Source organism: Salvelinus fontinalis, chromosome 1 (assembly GCF_029448725.1).
Source record: "Salvelinus fontinalis isolate EN_2023a chromosome 1, ASM2944872v1, whole genome shotgun sequence".
Taxonomy (NCBI): Eukaryota; Metazoa; Chordata; class Actinopteri; order Salmoniformes; family Salmonidae; genus Salvelinus; species Salvelinus fontinalis.
In genome coordinates this window covers 54,476,033-54,493,782 of record NC_074665.1, presented here as the reverse complement: position 1 = coordinate 54,493,782, position 17,750 = coordinate 54,476,033, and the positions used below count along the sequence as shown (strand labels likewise).

Genomic DNA, 17,750 nt, shown 5'->3' with positions numbered 1-17,750 from the left:
GTTTTGTGTTGGGGTTTGTGGGTGGTTGTTTCCTGTCTTTGTGTTCGTTTCACCAGAGAGGACTGTTTCGGTTTGCCACGTTTGTTATTTTTGTATTTTGTAAGTGTTCACGTTATTCGTCTTAATTAAATCATGTTGAGCACAAACTACGCTGCGTCTTGGTCCGATCCCTGCTACACCTCCTCTTCAGATGAAGAGGAGGAAGGCTGCCGTTACAGGGTGGTTGTTGTCCTTGATGATCTTTTTGGCATTCCTGTAACATCGGGTGGTGTAGGTGTCCTGGATGGCAGGTACTTTTCCCCCGGTGATGTGTTGTGCAGACCTCACTACCCTCTGGAGAGCCTTACGGTTGTGGGCGGAGCAGTTGCCGTACCAGGCGGTGATACAGCCCGACAGGATGCTCTCGATTGTGCATCTGTAAAAGTTTGTGAGTGTTTTTGGTGACAAGACAAATTTCTTCAGCCTCCTGAGGTTGAAGAGGCGCTGCTGCGCCTTCTTCACCACGCTGTCTGTGTGGGTGGACCATTTCAGTTTGTCCGTGATGTGTACGCTGAGGAACTTAAAACTTACTACCCTCTCCACTACTGTCCCATCGATGTGGATAGGGTGTTGCTCCCTCTACTGTTTCCTGAAGTCCATGGTCATCTCCTTTGTTTTGTTGACATTGAGTGTGAGGTTATTTTCCTGACACCACACTCTGAGGGCCCTCACCTCCTCCCTGTAGGCCGTCTCGTCATTGTTGGTAATCAAGCCTACCACTGTAGTGTCGTCTGCAAACTTGATGATTGAGTTGGAGGCGTGCATGGCCACGCAGTCATGGGTGAACAGGGAGTACAGGACAGGGCTGAGAACGCACCCTTGTGGGGCCCCAGTGTTGAGGATCAGCGGGGTGGAGATGTTGTTACCTACCCTCACCACCTGGGGGCGGCCCGTCAGGAAGTCCAGGACCCAGTTGCACAGGGCGGGGTCGAGACCCACGTTTTTGAGCTTAATGACAAGTGTGGAGGGTACTATGGTGTTAAATGCTGAGCTGTAGTCAATGAACAGCATTCTTACATAGGTATTCCTCTTGTCCAGATGGGATAGGGCAGTGTGCAGTGTGATTGCGATTGCGTCGTCTGTGAACCTATTAGGCCGGTAAGCAAATTGGAGTGGGTCTAGGGTGTCAGGTAGGGTGGAGGTGATATGGTCCTTGACTAGTCTCTCAAAGCACTTCATGATGTCTTAAGTGAGTGCTACGGGGTGATAGTCATTTAGCTCAGTTACCTTAGCTTTCTTGGGAACAAGAACAATGGTGGCCCTCTTGAAGCATGTGGGAACAGCAGACTGTGATAAGGATTGATTAAATATGTCCGTAAACACACCAGCCAGCTGGTCTGCACATGCTCTGAGAAAGCGGCTTGGGCCTGCAGCCTTTGCAAGGGTTAACACGTTTAAATGTTTTACTCACATTGGCTGCAGTGAAGGAGAGCCCGCAGGTTTTCGTAGCGGGCCGTGTCAGTGGCACTGTATTGTCCTCAAAGCGAGCAAATAAGTTGTTTAGTTTGTCTGGGAGCAAGACATCGTGGTCCGCGATGGGGCTGGTTTTTCTTTTGTAGTCCGTGATTGACTGTAGACCCTGCCACATACCTCTCGTGTCTGAACCATTGAATTGCGACTCAACCTTGTCTCTATACTGATGCTTAGCTTGTTCGATTGCCTTGTAGAGGGAATAGCTACAATGTTTGTATTCGGTCATGTTTCCGGTCACCTTGCCCTGATTAAAAACTGTCGTTCGCGCTTTAAGTTTTGCCGCGAATGCTGCCATCAATCCACGGTTTCTGGTTTGGGGAATGTTTTAATAGACGCTGTGGGTACAACATTACCGATGCACTTGCTAATAAACTCGCTCACCGAATCAGCGTATTCATCAATGTTGTTGTTCGACGCTATGGGGAACATATCCCAGTCCACGTGATCGAAGCAATCTTGAAGCGTGGAATCTGATTGGTTGGACCAGCGTTGAACAGACCTGAGCACGGGTGCTTCCTGTTTTAGTTTCTGTCTATAGGCTGGGAGCAACAAAATGGATTCGTGGTCAGCTTTTCCGAAAGGAGGGCGGTGGGGGCCTTATATGCATCGCGGAAGTTAGAATAACAATGATCCAGGGTTTTGCCAGCCCGGGTCGCACAATCGATATGCTGATAAAATTTAGGGAGCCTTGTTTTCAGATTAGCCTTGTTAAAATCCCCAGATACAATAAAATCAGCCTCAGGATATGTGGTTTCCAGTTTACATAGAGTCAAATGAAGTTCGTTCATCAGTGCCTTCGATGTGTCTGCTTGGGGGTGAATATACACGACTGTGATTATGATCAAAGAGAATTCTCTTGGTAGATAATGCGGTCGGCATTTGATTGTGAGGAAGTCCGGTGAACGAAAGGACTTGAGTTCCTGTATGTTGTTATGATCACACAACGTCTCGTTAATCATCAGGCATAACCCCCCGCCCTTCTTACCAGAGAGATGCTTGTTTCTGTCGGCGCGATGCGTGAAAAAAACAGGTGGCTGTACCGACTCCGATAGAGTGTCTCGAGTGAGCCATGTTTCCATTAAACAAAGAACGTTACAGTCTCTGATCTCTCTTGAAGACAACCCTTTCGTCTATCTTGTTGTCAAGAGACTGGACATTGGCTCGGGAGCGGTGCGCAATGTGCCCGTCTACGGAGCCTGACCAGAAGACTGCTCCGTCTACCCTTTCTGCGGCGCCGTTGTTTTGGGTCGCCGGCTGGGATCCGATCCATTGTCCTGGATGGTGGGCCAAACAGAGGATCCGCTTCGGGAAAGTCGTATTCCTGGTAATGTTGGTGAGTTGACGTTGCTCTTTTATCCAATAGTTCCTCCCGACTGTATGTAATAAAACGTAAGATTTCCTGGGGTAACAATGTAAGAAATAACACATAAAATAACAAAATACTGCATAGTTTCCTAGGGACACCAAGCGAGGCGGCCATCTCTGTCGGCGCCGGATGTTACAAGAAAAGAGTCCGACAGCAATATCCAGGAATTTCACAGGACCAAGGTCAATGTGTAATTTACAGTTGAAGCCGGAAGTTTACATACACCTTAGCCAAATACATTTAAACTCAGTTTTTGACAATTCTTGACATTTAATCCTAGTAAAAAATGCCTGTTTTAGGTCAGGTATGAGCATCACTTTATTTTAAGAATGTGAAATGTCAGAATAATAGTAGAGAGAATCATTTCTTTCAGCTTTTATTTCTTTCATCACATTCCCAGTGGGTCAGAAGTTTACTCAATTACTACTTGGTAGCATTGCCTTTACATTGCTTAACTTGGGTCAAACGTTTTGGGTAGCCTTCCATAAGCTTCCCACAATAAGTTGGGTGAATTTTGGCCCATTCCTTTTGACAGAGCTGGGGTAACTGAGTCAGGTTTTAGGTCTCTTTGCTCGCACACGCTTTTTCAGTTATGTCCACAAATTTTCTATAGGATTGAAGTCAGGGCTTTGTGATGGCCACTCCAATACCTTGACTTTATTGTCCTTAACCTGTTGGGGATGGGGGCGCTGTTTAGACTATTTATGCTAATGTGGCTAATTTTTTAAACGGCTTCCCACAAAATCCTTGATCGTACAATATGCATATTATTATTATTATTGGATAGAAAACAGTCTATAGTTTCTATAGGAGTTGAAATTTTGTCTCTAAGTGGAACAGAGCCCATTCTACAGCAATTTCCCTGACATGGAGTCAGATTTGAGAAACGTTGGCCACTTTTCTGAAGTCATTTAAAAGGGCTCTGTCGTTGCTATGACTATACGGACACTTCTTACGTCTTCCCCTGGATGCCTTTACGTGATGACGATTCCAACGGGCTCGATTGCTCGTTCACAGGCCCTACAAATGAAAAAAACCTTTAGCTAGCAAGTCTTTTCTTGCTGCGTAACGCGCGTGGAAGACACCGACCCTCTCCTGTTCCAAGCGTTAGTTTAGCCTGTTATATTTCTCCGGTCATCTTTTCACTCGTTATAGGAGTTACAAACATCACAAAGTAGTTAATTTAAAGCGTTTTATAGCAATTTATATCCGTTTAGTGCGATTTTGGGACATTTATTTTTGCAACGATGTGAAAAGTTGGGCACGCTTTTCAGTTCATCCCGAACGTAGTTGACATTTCCACATGGCAAGAGGACAGCTTTCCACCAAAAGACGATTTCTCCCAAGAAAGGATCCTTTGCCCAAGATACTGATGGAAGAGGACGCCATGTTTTTTGACGTAGCTTCGCTTGGCGCAAACTGTATTGAAAAGTAAGGATAAATTAAAAAATGTAATAACGCAATTGTATTAAGAATTAAATTGTCTATCAATCCCTGTCCACCCTATATTTTTTAGTCACGTTTATGAGTATTTATGTATAAGAGTAGATCACTGTCTAAGTGGCGCAAGGACGTTTTCTTTACCAGCTTGTCTACATTTCACATTGTCTAACCATGATTTTGGTGGCTAAATATAAACATTTTCGATCAAACTGTATATGCATGTTGTAATGTGATGTTACAGGAGTGTCATCGGAAGAATTCTGAGAAGGTTAGTGAAAAAATTAATATCTTTTGGCGATGTTGACTTTTATCGCTCACTTTGGCTAGAATCAATGCTGGGCTGCTAATTGCTATGTGCTAAGCTAATATAACGATTTATTGTGTTTTCGCTGTAAGACACTTAGAAAATCTGAAATATTGTCTGTATTCACAGGATCTGTGTCTTTCGATTCGTGTATGCTGTGTATTTTTACGAAATGTTTGATGATTAGTAGTTAGGTAAACACGTTGCTCATTGTAATTATTCTAGTCCATTTGTGATGGTGGGTGCAATTGTAAACTATGCCATATACCTGAAATATGCACTTTTTTCTAACAAAACCTATCCCATACCATAAATATGTTATCAGACTGTCATCTAATGAGTTTTTTTGTTGGTTAGGGGCTATAAATATCTTAGTTTAGCCGAATTGGTGATGGCTACTGGTGTTGGTGGACAAATAAAACATGGTGGATTATGCTAATGTGTTTTTAGGTAATAGATGTACATCTTTACATATTGTGTCTTCCCTGTAAAACATTTTAAAAATCGGAAATGTTGACTGGATTCATAAGATCTGTGTCTTTCATTAGCTGTATTGGACTTTAATGTGTGAAAGTTAAATATTTTAAAAAAATATTTTTTTTGAATTTCGCGGCACTGGTTTTTCAGTGGGGGGGGGGGGGGGGGTGCCGCTAGCGCCACGCTGATCCTAGACAGGTTAAGCCATTTTGCCACAACTTTGGAAGTGTGCTTGGGGTCATTGTCCATTTGGAAGACCCATTTGCGACTAAGCTTTAACTTCCTGACTGATGTCTTGAGATGTTGCTTCAATATATGCACATAATTTCCCCTCTCATGATACCATCTATTTTGTGAAGTGCACCAGTCCCTCCTGCAGCAAATCACCCCCACAACATGATACTGGAGGTTGCATGCCTCCCCCATTTTTTCCTACAAACATAACGATGGTCATTATGGCCAAAACGTTCCATTTTTCTTTCATCAGACCAGAGGACATTTCTCCAACAAGTACGTCCTTTGTCCCCATGTGCATTTGGAAACGGTAGTCTGGCTTTTTTTATGGTGGTTTCTTCCTTGCTGAGCGACCTTTCAGGTTATGTCGATATAAACTTATTTTACTGTGGATATAGATACTTTTGTACCTCTTAACTCCAGCACCTTCACAGGGTCCTTTGCTGTTGTTCTGGGATTGACTTGCCCTTTGGCTACAAAGTACGTTCATCTCTAGGAGACAGAACGCGTCTCCTTCCTGAGCGGTATGACGGCTGCGTGGTCCCATGGTGTTTATACTTGCGTACTATTGTTTGTCAGATGAACGTGGTACGTTCAGGCGTTTGGAAATTGCTCCCAGGGATGAACCAGACTTGTGGAGGTCTACAATTATTTTTCTGAGGTCTTGGCTGATTTCTTTTGATTTTCCCATGATGTCAAGCAAAGAGGCACTGAGTTTGAAGGTAGGACTTGAAATACATCCACACCTCCAATTGTCTCAAATGATGTCAATTAGCCAATCAGAAGCTTCTAAAGCCATGACATCATTTTATGGCATTTTACAAGCTGTTTAAAGGCACAGTCAACTTAGTGTATGTAAACGTCTGACACACTGGAATTGTGATACTGTGAAATAATCTGTCAGTAAACAATTGTTGGAAAAATGACTTGTGTTTTGCACAGTTGTCACGCCCTACCCTTAGTATTCTTTGTTTTCTTTATTATTTTAGTTAGGTCAGGGTGTGACATGGGGAATGTTTGTGTTTTGTCGGTTTTGGGTGATTATATGGTAAAGGGGGTGTTGGGTGTATTGTATGGGTTTGTGTGTAGTGCATGTGTCTAGCGTTGTCTATGTTGGTTTAGTTGTTTAGGAGAGTCTATGGTTGCCTGAATGAGTTCCCAATTAGAGACAGCTGATTTCTGTTGTCTCTGATTGGGAGCCATATTTAGGGTAGCCATAGGCTTTCATGTGATGTGGGTAATTGTCTATGTAGAACGTTTGTAGCCTGTATGTGTATGTGCACAACGTTATTTAGCTTCACGGTCGTTTGTTGTTTTGTATAGTTTGTTAAAGTGTGTCGTGTTCGTTCATCTTCTTTAAATAAAAAGAGAAGATGTATCATTATTCCGCTGCATCTTGGTCCGTCTCTCCAGTACACGATCGTGACAGAATTACCCACCAAAGGATCAAGCAGCGTGAATTGGAGCAGTGGCCTGCTACACAGGATTATTGGAGTTGGGAGGAAATATTGGACGGAGAAGATCCATGGGCACAGCCGGGAGAATATCGCCGTCCCAAAGCTGAGCTGGAGGCAGCGAAAGCAGAGAGGCGGCGACATGAGGAGGCAGCACGGAAACAAGGCTGGAACCCCGTAAGTCAAACCCAAAAATTTCTTGGGGGAGGGCTCTCGGGTAGTTTAGTTGGGTCAGTCGGGAGACGTGAGCCAACTCCTCCTGCTTACCGTAAGGAGCTGGTGAGGGCGGATTTGGAAGTGAGCGACGCAGAGACAGTAAAGGAATTAATGGAGAAATTGGAGGAGAGAGTTATGAGGGATGTACTGGTTTGGTGCATGAGGCACGGCATCCGTCCGAATGAGCGTGTTGGTGAGTTAATGTCACCGGGAACAGCTCTCCATACTCGTCCTGAGGTGCGTGCTAGCCGTCTGGTTAAGACAGTGCCTACAGCACGCACAAAGCCTCCTGTGTGTCTCCAGAGTCCTGTGCGTCCTGTTACTGTTCCTCCACGTACTAGCCCTGTGGTGCGTGTCTCCAGCACATTACCACCAGTGCCTACACCACGCACCAAGCCTTCTGTGTGTCTCCAGAGTCCTGTACGCACTGTTCCTTCTCCCCGTACTCGTCCTGATGTGCGGGTCCTCAGCCCGGTACCACCAGTACCGGTACCACGCACAAGGCCTATAGTACGCCTTGAGAGTCCAGTATGCCCTGTTCCTTCTCCCCGCACTAGCCCTGAGAAGCGTGTTCCCAGCCCGATACCACCAGTGCCGGCACCACGCACTAGGCCTAATGTGCGTCTCCAGGGTCCAGTATGCCCTGTTCCTTCTCCCCGCACTAGCCCTGAGATGCGTGTCCCCAGCCCGGTGCCACCAGTCCCGGCACCACGCACCAGGCCTACAGTGCGCCTCAGCCGGCAGGAGTCTGCCGTCTGCACAGCGATGCCTGAACTGCCCGTCTGCCAAGCGCCATCTGAGCCATCCGTCTCCCCAGCGCCATCTGAGCCATCCGTCTCCCCAGCGCCATCTGAGCCATCCGTCTCCCCAGCGCCATCTGAGCCATCCGTCTCCCCAGCGCCATCTGAGCCATCCGTCTGCCATGAGCCTGCAAAGCCGCCCGTCTGCCATGAGCCTGCAAAGCCGCCCGTCTGCCATGAGCCTACTGAGCCGTCCGCCAGACAGGAGCCGCTAGAGCCGCCAGCCAGACAGGAGCCGCTAGAGCCGCCAGCCAGACAGGAGCCGCTAGAGCCGCCAGCCAGACAGGAGCCGCTAGAGCCGCCAGCCAGACAGGATCTGCCAGAGCCGCCAACCAGACAGGATCTGCCAGAGCCGCCAACCAGACAGGATCTGCCAGAGCCGCCAACCAGACAGGATCTGCCAGAGCCGCCAACCAGACAGGATCTGCCAGAGCCGCCAATCAGACAGGATCTGCCAGATCAGTCAGCCAGCCATGAGCAGCCAGATCCGTCAGCCAGCCATGAGCAGCCAGATCCGTCAGCTAGCCTTGAGCAGCCAGATCCGTCAGCTAGCCATGAGCAGCCAGATCCGTCAGCTAGCCATGAGCAGCCAGATCCGTCAGCTAGCAATGAGCAGCCAGATCCGTTAGCTAGCCATGAGCAGCCAGATCCGTCAGCTAGCCATGAGCAGCCAGATCCGTCAGCTAGCCATGAGCAGCCAGATCCGTCAGCCAGCCATGAGCAGCCAGATCCGTCAGCCAGCCATGAGCAGCCAGATCCGTCAGTTAGCCATGAGCAGCCAGATCCGTCAGCCAGCCATGAGCAGCCAGATCCGTCAGCCAGCCATGAGCAGCCAGATCCGTCAGCCAGCCATGAGCAGCCAGATCCGTCAGCCAGCCATGAGCAGCCAGATCCGTCAGCCAGCCATGAGCAGCCAGATCCGTCAGCCAGCCATGAGCAGCCAGATCCGTCAGTTAGCCATGAGCAGCCAGATCTGTCAGCCAGTCATGGGCCGTCCCTCAGTCCGGAGCTGCAGTCCCTCAGTCCGGAGCTGCAGTCCCTCAGTCCGGAGCTGCCATTCCTCAGTCCGGAGCTGCCATTCCTCAGTCCGGAGCTGCCATTCCTCAGTCCGGAGCTGCCATTCCTCAGTCCGGAGCTGCCATTCCTCAGTCCGGAGCTGCCATTCCTCAGTCCGGAGCTGCCATTCCTCAGTCCGGAGCTGCCATTCCTCAGTCCGGAGCTGCCATTCCTCAGTCCGGAGCTGCCCCTTATCCTGGTGCTGCCCCTTATCCTGGTGCTGCCCCTTACCCTGGTACTGCCCCTTACCCTGGTACTGCCCCTTACCCTGGTACTGCCCCTTACCCTGGTACTGCCCCTGACCCTGGTACTGCCCCTGACCCTGGTACTGCCCCTTACCCTGGTACTGCCCCTTAGTCCGGAGCTGCCCCTTAGTCCGGAACTGCCCCTTAATGCTATGGGGTTAATGTGGAGGGGGGTCATTTGGAGGAAGCTAAGGTGGCGGTTAGGGACTATGGTGACGTGGGGACCACAACCAGAGCCGGAGCCGCCACCGTGGATGGAAGCCCACCCAGACCCTCCCCTAGACTGTGTAATGGTGCGCCCGGAGTTCGCACCTTAAGGGGGGGGTTATGTCACGCCCTGGCCTTAGTATTCTTTGTTTTCTTTATTATTTTAGTTAGGTCAGGGTGTGACATGGGGAATGTTTGTGTTTTGTCGGTTTTGGGTGATTATATGGTAAAGGGGGTGTTGGGTGTATTGTATGGGTTTGTGTGTAGTGCATGTGTCTAGCGTTGTCTATGTTGGTTTAGTTGTTTAGGAGAGTCTATGGTTGCCTGAATGAGTTCCCAATTAGAGACAGCTGATTTCTGTTGTCTCTGATTGGGAGCCATATTTAGGGTAGCCATAGGCTTTCATGTGATGTGGGTAATTGTCTATGTAGAACGTTTGTAGCCTGTATGTGTATGTGCACAACGTTATTTAGCTTCACGGTCGTTTGTTGTTTTGTATAGTTTGTTAAAGTGTGTCGTGTTCGTTCATCTTCTTTAAATAAAAAGAGAAGATGTATCATTATTCCGCTGCATCTTGGTCCGTCTCTCCAGTACACGATCGTGACAAAAGTAGATGTCCTAACCGACTTGCCAAAACTATAGTTTGTTATCAAAAAATGTGCGGAGTTGTTGAAAAACGAGTTTTAATGACTCCAACCTAAGTGTATGTAAACTTCCGACTTCAGCTGTATTTGTTAAATGCTTAGTATATGATATAACAACAAACTGTATCATAAATGCAAGAAAAGCAAGGTAGTGTTTTCTCTCAAATTTGTGAAGACTCCAAGCATGAGAATGGGTTTAAACATACTGTAGGTTTTGATTCAACTCATGAATTACACTGAATGTATCTATGTTCCCTCTTTATACTGTATCTTAATGTACTCACAATAAAAAAAGGCAAATTATTATTAATGACTTTGTAATAGCTCCAAACAGAAAAAAATAAATGCTCACTGGTACCCTAGTTTATTAGAAAGACCCATGTGTCTGTGTGAGCGTACATTTGTGCGTGTGTGAGTTCACGTGGTTGGTGGTTAGGTCAACTTAAAAGTGTACTCTGGAAGCACATAAACTCTAATAAAAAGACATCAAGGTTCGTTAGAAACATGCTTTTTTCCCATTAGCATTGGCACATCAGAGGACTTATGGTCCTTCTCAGCAAATCAGCCTGAATCAATGCAAAAGTGCCCAGCTGGTCTCAGCCATGGCACAGAGCACAGTGTTTGGTATTCACAAAGTGCTTGGCATATATTGATGTTAAAGCCCATTTGGAAGACCATTTACGCAATGTCAGATCAACAAAGAAACAGGTAAAAAAAACAGCTTTGGCTTCCGAAGTGCTGTGAATGCAATAACTAATAATTATTTGGTCAATAATGTATAAAACCCCTCAGATAGAAACAAAGTGGCATGGTGTGAGAGCATTTATACTGTTTCTGAGTCTAAATATGGAAGAAGTCAGAGTGAAAGTGTTATTGGTTTAAATCCATGTCTATCCGCAGCTAATGCAACTGCAATGAAGCAAACTGAAGAAATGTGATGTATAAATATAATAATGCAGTATTGATCTCACCTCATTGGCATAAACCCAATGGCTGTCCTTGGATGCCAGGTTGGTTTCCACAGCCTGCATAGAGATAGAAAGAGGGGGGAAGGAGAGGAGAAGGAAATTAGTATAAAGAAAATAGAGATTTAATGCATTTCCCAAAATAATCCTATAACAACATAAGAGTAGGGAGTCCAAATTAAAGTACACAGGCTTGAATGGTTCACCATAGCCGTGGGAAGGAGGGGTGCTGAGGGTGCTGCAGCACCCCCCCCCCCCATCATGGTTACTCATAATAAGTAAGTGCTCCATCTTAATGGCTAAGAAAGGCACAGTATAGCTCTTTCACATATCACATGACTATTCACGCATGACATCTGTCATGGTTACGCTATATATGCTTGTCCTCATCTGTAAATTGTTGTCATTACCTTCCAAATGATCGATTTTGACATACTGAAATTTAGATTGATAGCCCCATATCATCCTTACAAACAGTATAACTTAAAAGCCTTCACCATTTTACCTAACAACAGTGTGCGCATCAATAATAACACCCAGCACAGCCTGAAAGCTGCAGATCGATCTTCTAACCTTGGAAGACTCATGATTTGATTTTAATGCCACGCATTTCCAGCTTGGTCTCATTTAATATTGCAGAGGCCCCTGAACACAAGAGTAAGATTTACCTCCACGGTTGAATGCTCCGTTTCTTACTCACTCTGAAATTATAGGGGCCATATGCCATCCAACCACACTTGCATTCAAACAGATAGCCCGTCGCTATCATTAGAAACACAGAAATATAGGAAACAGCTGCTGAACTTAGTTTCCCACTACAGATTTATTCAGCAATGTTAAAACAATGAGCACTGTGTCACTAGATCATATCCTGGGGCTGAGAGCTGGAGACAAATCATCTCCAACCAAGATGTAGGCAACAAGGTCTATAGTAGTGGGTACTGCAATGGAAATAGGGTGTGAAGCCAAGGAGAAAGAGCAGGGGAGCTCCATTGCACTGTAGGTATCAGGTAGCTTATTAGCAGGTGAAAGCACTGGTGTTTCCGGGCGTGTTGGTTGTTAGATAAGCATCGACCTTAGTTGTTCCAGGAATTTGACGTCATCAAGTCAAATGGATGATGAGGTTCAGGAACCATTTTTAGACAAGTTGTCTGTGTGGGAGTGACTGCTGTTTGTCTATAGTACTTCAACTATGAATGATTAGGTTACAAGTTATCACATTATGGCAATGACATCAACTCGTGACCTACAGAACACGTTTCATCAACACCTCTTGCCAGAAATTCAGTTGTGTTTTTTATTTTTATTGTTCACTTGAAGAGCTGATGCAAAATGAAGCTTTGGAGAGAAATATGATTTTAGGCTAGAAATCAGACTTAGGAGCAGCAACATCAGATAGCTATTATATGCTATAATGTTAATGTAACTGAATCTCACAATTAGATCTAGTAAGATCTAGAATCAGAGAAGTGAGGCACCCTGAGGCATGTCTCTAGAGTTAGTCAACACAGATAATTATATAATATAGATATTTATGACTTTAAAATGGAATTACTGGTAGGGGGATTTGAGGTCTCAACAAAGCTAACATTTATTGATGGATATGTTCAGAGTTGGATGGGTACTACCACATGGGCTATTCAATATCAATTTGAGGTCTTTATGCAGTAATGCACTGAGATTCATTCCTGAAGGATTTACAGTGACGCTACTACATTATACATTAAGCTTCTTGGCATTGGATATAAGGTTAAGGAATCATCAATTGTGTCTATATTCACAATGCAATGGCTTCCAATTCTAATATTTCGACACTAACTGGTCTTTTGACCAATCAGATCAGATATTTTGCCAATAATTAGCCTGCCTATGTAGCCAATGTACTGTACATTCTAAACATTTCTCTGTGTCTTGTGGATCCCTTGTTTGAGTATTAAAACAAAGACCTGCAAGCTCGTTTGTCTCGTCTTTAAAACATAATCACTCATGCTCTCTCTGTTTTAGATTTTTGGTCAAGAAGTGCAAAAATGTATTATGCCTTCAAATGAAAGTTAATCTCTGCATCCCATGGTTGAGATCAGACTTGATTAAACAAAACACTCACTTTTAATTTAGAGTCAGAGCAGATGCATTTCAGCAGCAATGTTTTGGTCCTTAGGGCCTAGTTTTCTAAAAGTTAACACTCCTGGTGTTCTATTCATTCCATTTCTATGCATTTAATCCTATCCGGATTTAGCCGAAATCCAGATAGATATCTTTAGAAAAACTGGGCGCTGAGCATCTCAAGCGGCATGTCAATAGCAATGAGAATGTTTCTTTTTATATGTTTGTTAAAGGGATTTCATTCCTATGTTTATCAACCAATTTAATTAAAACACTCATAAATAAGAATTTGTAAGATAATTATCAGCATTAAATGAACAGAAACCAGTCTTAAAATCAATCAATCAATAGCGTTTATTCTCGAGAGTACTGAATCATAGTACAATTTACATCAGGTTATATAATAAAGATGATGTCATAGGTTTTAATGTCCATCCTTCTCTAGAATACAATGGCACTATAGTTAGAGTTCTCTTTACTGTCTGCCACCTGTTAAACTATCTGCAACCAACCCAAGGTCTTTCCCCTCCCTGGGTAGAGACAAAATGTCCTGTAAGGAACACAGCATTCCAGCCTGTCTGAAGATAACTCCATTCTTTCTAAAAAGGAACACATAATATTCAGCATTCTGATTATAATAAGTTTCATTCATACAGTAACATCTAAGTCAAATGTATACATATTTTAGTCATTAAACACAAAAATCCCATAACAATGTTTCACACATTGAGACAAGCACAATTAGCTAGGTTTATTTTATTGACAATTTTCAATAATTAGGGAAATAACATCAAGTGTGAGCTTGTTTAAGTTCCCCATATCTCACCTACTGTATGTTTTCAACTGAACTGTTCTAGAACCTCTTAGCTCAAGTTGGAAACAATAACCCTTTATTCTAAAAATATTCCATGAATATAACAAAAACCATAATGATTAACCTAATTAATATATTTATTGAATGACCTTTACAAGCTCCAGCCAGGGAGGTTATTGTTATATTCCTAGAATATTATTGGAATAAAGGATTATGATCTCCACTTGCGCTAACAGGTATTCCAACTCATTTGGATCATTCAACAGGCACAATCAATCTTACCCTATTGTACAGTATATTCGGAAAGTATTCAGAGCCCTTAACTTTTTCCACATTTTGTTACGTTACAGCCTTATTCTAAAATGTATTAAATATTTGTTCCCCCTTTCAATCTACACACAATACCCCATCATGACAAATCAAAAACAGGTAAAAAAAAAGTTTTTTAATATCACACTTACATAACTATTCAGACCCTTTACTCAGTACTTTGTTGAAGCACCTTTGGCAGCCATTATGGCCTAGAGTATTCTTAGGTATGACGCTACAAGCTTGGCACACCTGTATTTGGGGAATTTCTCCCATTCTTCTCTTGCAGATCCACTCAAACTCTGTCAGGTTGGATGGGGAGCGTCGCTACACAGCTATGTTCAGGTCTCTCTAGAGATGTTCGATCGGGTTCAAGTCCGGGCTCTGGCTGGGCCACTCAAGGACTTTCAGAGACTTGTCCCAAAGCCACTCCTGCATTGTCTTGGCTGTGTGCTTAGGGTTGTTGTCCTGTTGGAAGGTGAACCTTCACCCCCAGTCTGAGGTCTTGAGCGCTCTGGAGCAGGTTTTCATCAAGGATCTCTCTGTAATTTGCTCCATTCATCTTTCCCTCAATCCTGACTAGTCTTCCAGTCCCTGCCACTGAAAAACATCCCCACAGAATGATGCTGCCACCACCATGCTTCTCCAGACGTGACGCCTGGTATTCAGTCCAAAGAGTTAAATCTTGTTTCTCATGGTCTGAGAGTCCTTTACGGGCCTTTTGGCAAACTGCAAGCGGGCTGTCATGTGCCTTTTACTGAGGAGTGGCTTCCATCTGGCCACTCCACCATAAAGGCCTGACTGGTGGAGTGCTGCAGAGATGGTTGTCCTTCTGGAAGGTTCTCCCATCTCCAGAGCTCTGTCAGAGGACCTTCGGGTTCTTGGTCACCTCCCCGACCAAGGCCATTCTCCCCCGATTGCTCAGTTTGGCTCGTGCGGCCAGCTCTTGGAAGAGTCTTGGTGGTTCCAAACTTCTTCCATTTAAGAATGATGAAGGCCACTTTGTTCTTGGGTACCTTCAAAGCAGCAGAAATTGTTTTATACCCATCCCCAGATCTGTACATCAAGAGAATCCTGTCTCAGAGCTCTACGGACATTTCCTTCGACCTCATGGCTTGGTTTTTGCTCTGACATGCACTGTCAACAGTGGGACCTTATATAGACATGTGTGTACCTTTAGAAATAATTTCCAATCAATTTAATTTACCACAGGTGGACTCCAATCAAGTTGTAGAAACATCTCAAGGATGATCAATGGAAAAAGGATGCACCTGAGCTCAATTTCGACTCTCATAGCAAAGAATAAGGCTGTAACATAACAACTTGTGGAAAAGGTCAAGGGGTCTAAAAATCTTCTGAATAATGAACACATTTTTGTGTGTTGGTAGTTAAAACATTAGGATGTACAGTGGCTTTGGTATAAAATTAATGGTGCTTCTCTGCCATCGTGAACAGTGTTGGTGTTACTCCTATCATACTTACTAATTAGGTGTCTGTGTATGACCTGTTTTGTAATGATATGCTGTAACATGACAACATCATCACTACTACTGGAACATAGGTCGATGGCATTGCTCCATAGCAACCAGAGGATGTCTCGCTCTGGAATGAGGCCATTCAGTGGTCCGAAGGGTTCAGGAGGGCTTTAGATCAGACAGTGGTTTGAAAGGATGGACAATGATGAGTTGTCAAAGCTCACTGTTTAATTCTGTGCCAGTCTTACAAAGGCACCCAAGTCATAATGAGGCCCCTCATGAAATACTCACAATGGACGGGACCCTGGCCTCATCTCCTACAGTCCTCTGTTGCTGTGGAAACAAGATCTGACCCGAGTCTACACATCTCTGTTAGTATAGAGCTAAACACTTAGGTACCTTAGAGTTTGACCTGAAAATCAACTACAGTCTATTAAACTTCAGGAATATTGTTTAAGCAGTCTATGATCAATATTATATAGGAGGTCAAATGTAGTAAATACTTTACTGGTCAATTGGCTAGTTACATATTTGCGTACCATCTGTGTTTACCGGTCTAAGGGTACACTATATGGGGTACCCTGTCTTAGATCTAGTCTGAAACCCAGGGATGGGAGTTTCCTGCAGTAAATGAAACAAAGTAGTTAAGAATCATGGTGGCCAAATAGAAGCCCTGTTATTCTCCAATCAACCTGGCCTCAGGGCCATTCATAGCTTTTGGGATGTACATTTGAATCCCTCCATTTAGTATGATATGTTACGTTACATTACAAATGGAGTAATGGTCGTACAATAACATACGGATTGGAGGACGTATAGTGTCATACTGTCACGACTTCCGCCGAAGTCGGCTCCTCTCCTTGTTCGGGCGACGTTCGGCGGTCGACGTCATCGGCTTTCTAGCCATCACCGCTCCATTTTCCATTGTTCCATTTGTTGTGTCTTGTTCCCTGCAGACCTGGTTTTCATTCCCTGACCACACTGCATGTATTTATTCCTGTGTTCCCCTCCATGTCTTTGTCTGAAATTGTGGGCAGACCATTTTCCATTTGTAATGTAGCGTAACATATCATACTTGGAGGTACAAAAATGTACGTTAAATAGCAACGGTCTGATTTATGAGTCCAGACTGCTCCGCACACAGTCAGAAAACTGCATCTCAAACAGTGAGGCTTTTACCCTGATCGTTGAGTGTTTGACGGTAGATGAGCGAGCTGATATACTGTAGCTGTTTATGCATGCCACAACATTGGTCTCTGAGTTCAAAACTCATAAAGTGCTTCAGTGTGCCTTTAACGTATTCCAGCGCATCATTATCATTTAGGATATTTTCTGCATAAGAAGACAAGAGAAAGACTGTATATCAAACATAGAGCAGTCCTCTTTGGCAAAACACATTTAATAGTGTGAAGCATGTGCCACTGTGACTTCAATCGCAATTGGAACTTCCTAATGTGTAGCAACAATAATATACAAACGTTGCATTTTAACAAGGTGTCTTAGATGTACAAGAATGATAAAATCAAAGTGTCTTGGCACAGTTGGAAGATAGACATGACATTTCAACAAGGTGCCTTTCCGTACAGCTGGAACATAAACTATGCATTGCACCTGCAGGGGGTTTATGTTTTGAATCCATGATGCTACCTCAATTGAAATTGTATTGAAAAATGGATCGGTGTAATCCAGATACTTAATGGAGAAGAAACATAATAACACACCGATACATTGTGTTCATCTGTAATTAGCTTGAAAAGGAGCTGGAAAAGGACATAATGCCACATAGGGAGGGTAGGTACAAGTCTCACTCAATGTACCAATAAATATGATGCGGATATCACATATAGTGTTTTCAAAACATGTAACTGTAGCTGTGCATATGGATGATATGATAGTTTACAATTGGCTCATTCATCCCCCTCCTCTCCCCTGTAACTATTCCCCAGGTCGTTGCTGCAAATGAGAACGTGTTCTCAGTCAACTTACCTGGTAAAATAACGGTAAAATAAATAAATAAATAAATAAATGATTGGGTGTTCTGCTTTTATATTCCTCAGAGATTACAAACTGTACATACCTAAAGCCTCATCTTTGTGACCAGTGAAGAGGTCTTTCAGCAAACCTCA

At 44.2% G+C, this 17,750-nt stretch overlaps 1 protein-coding gene across 2 annotated transcripts in view; it reads right to left on the bottom strand.

Annotated features, from left to right (window-relative positions):
• LOC129857829 (glutamate receptor ionotropic, delta-1-like) overlaps positions 1-17,750 on the bottom strand; it is a 443,480-nt gene that overhangs the window by 115,804 nt on the left and 309,926 nt on the right. For both annotated transcript variants that reach the window (XM_055926464.1, XM_055926455.1), the window contains exon 5: positions 10,930-10,983. In XM_055926464.1, coding sequence (XP_055782439.1) covers positions 10,930-10,983 — 54 coding nt within the window. The remainder of the gene's footprint in view (positions 1-10,929; positions 10,984-17,750) is intronic.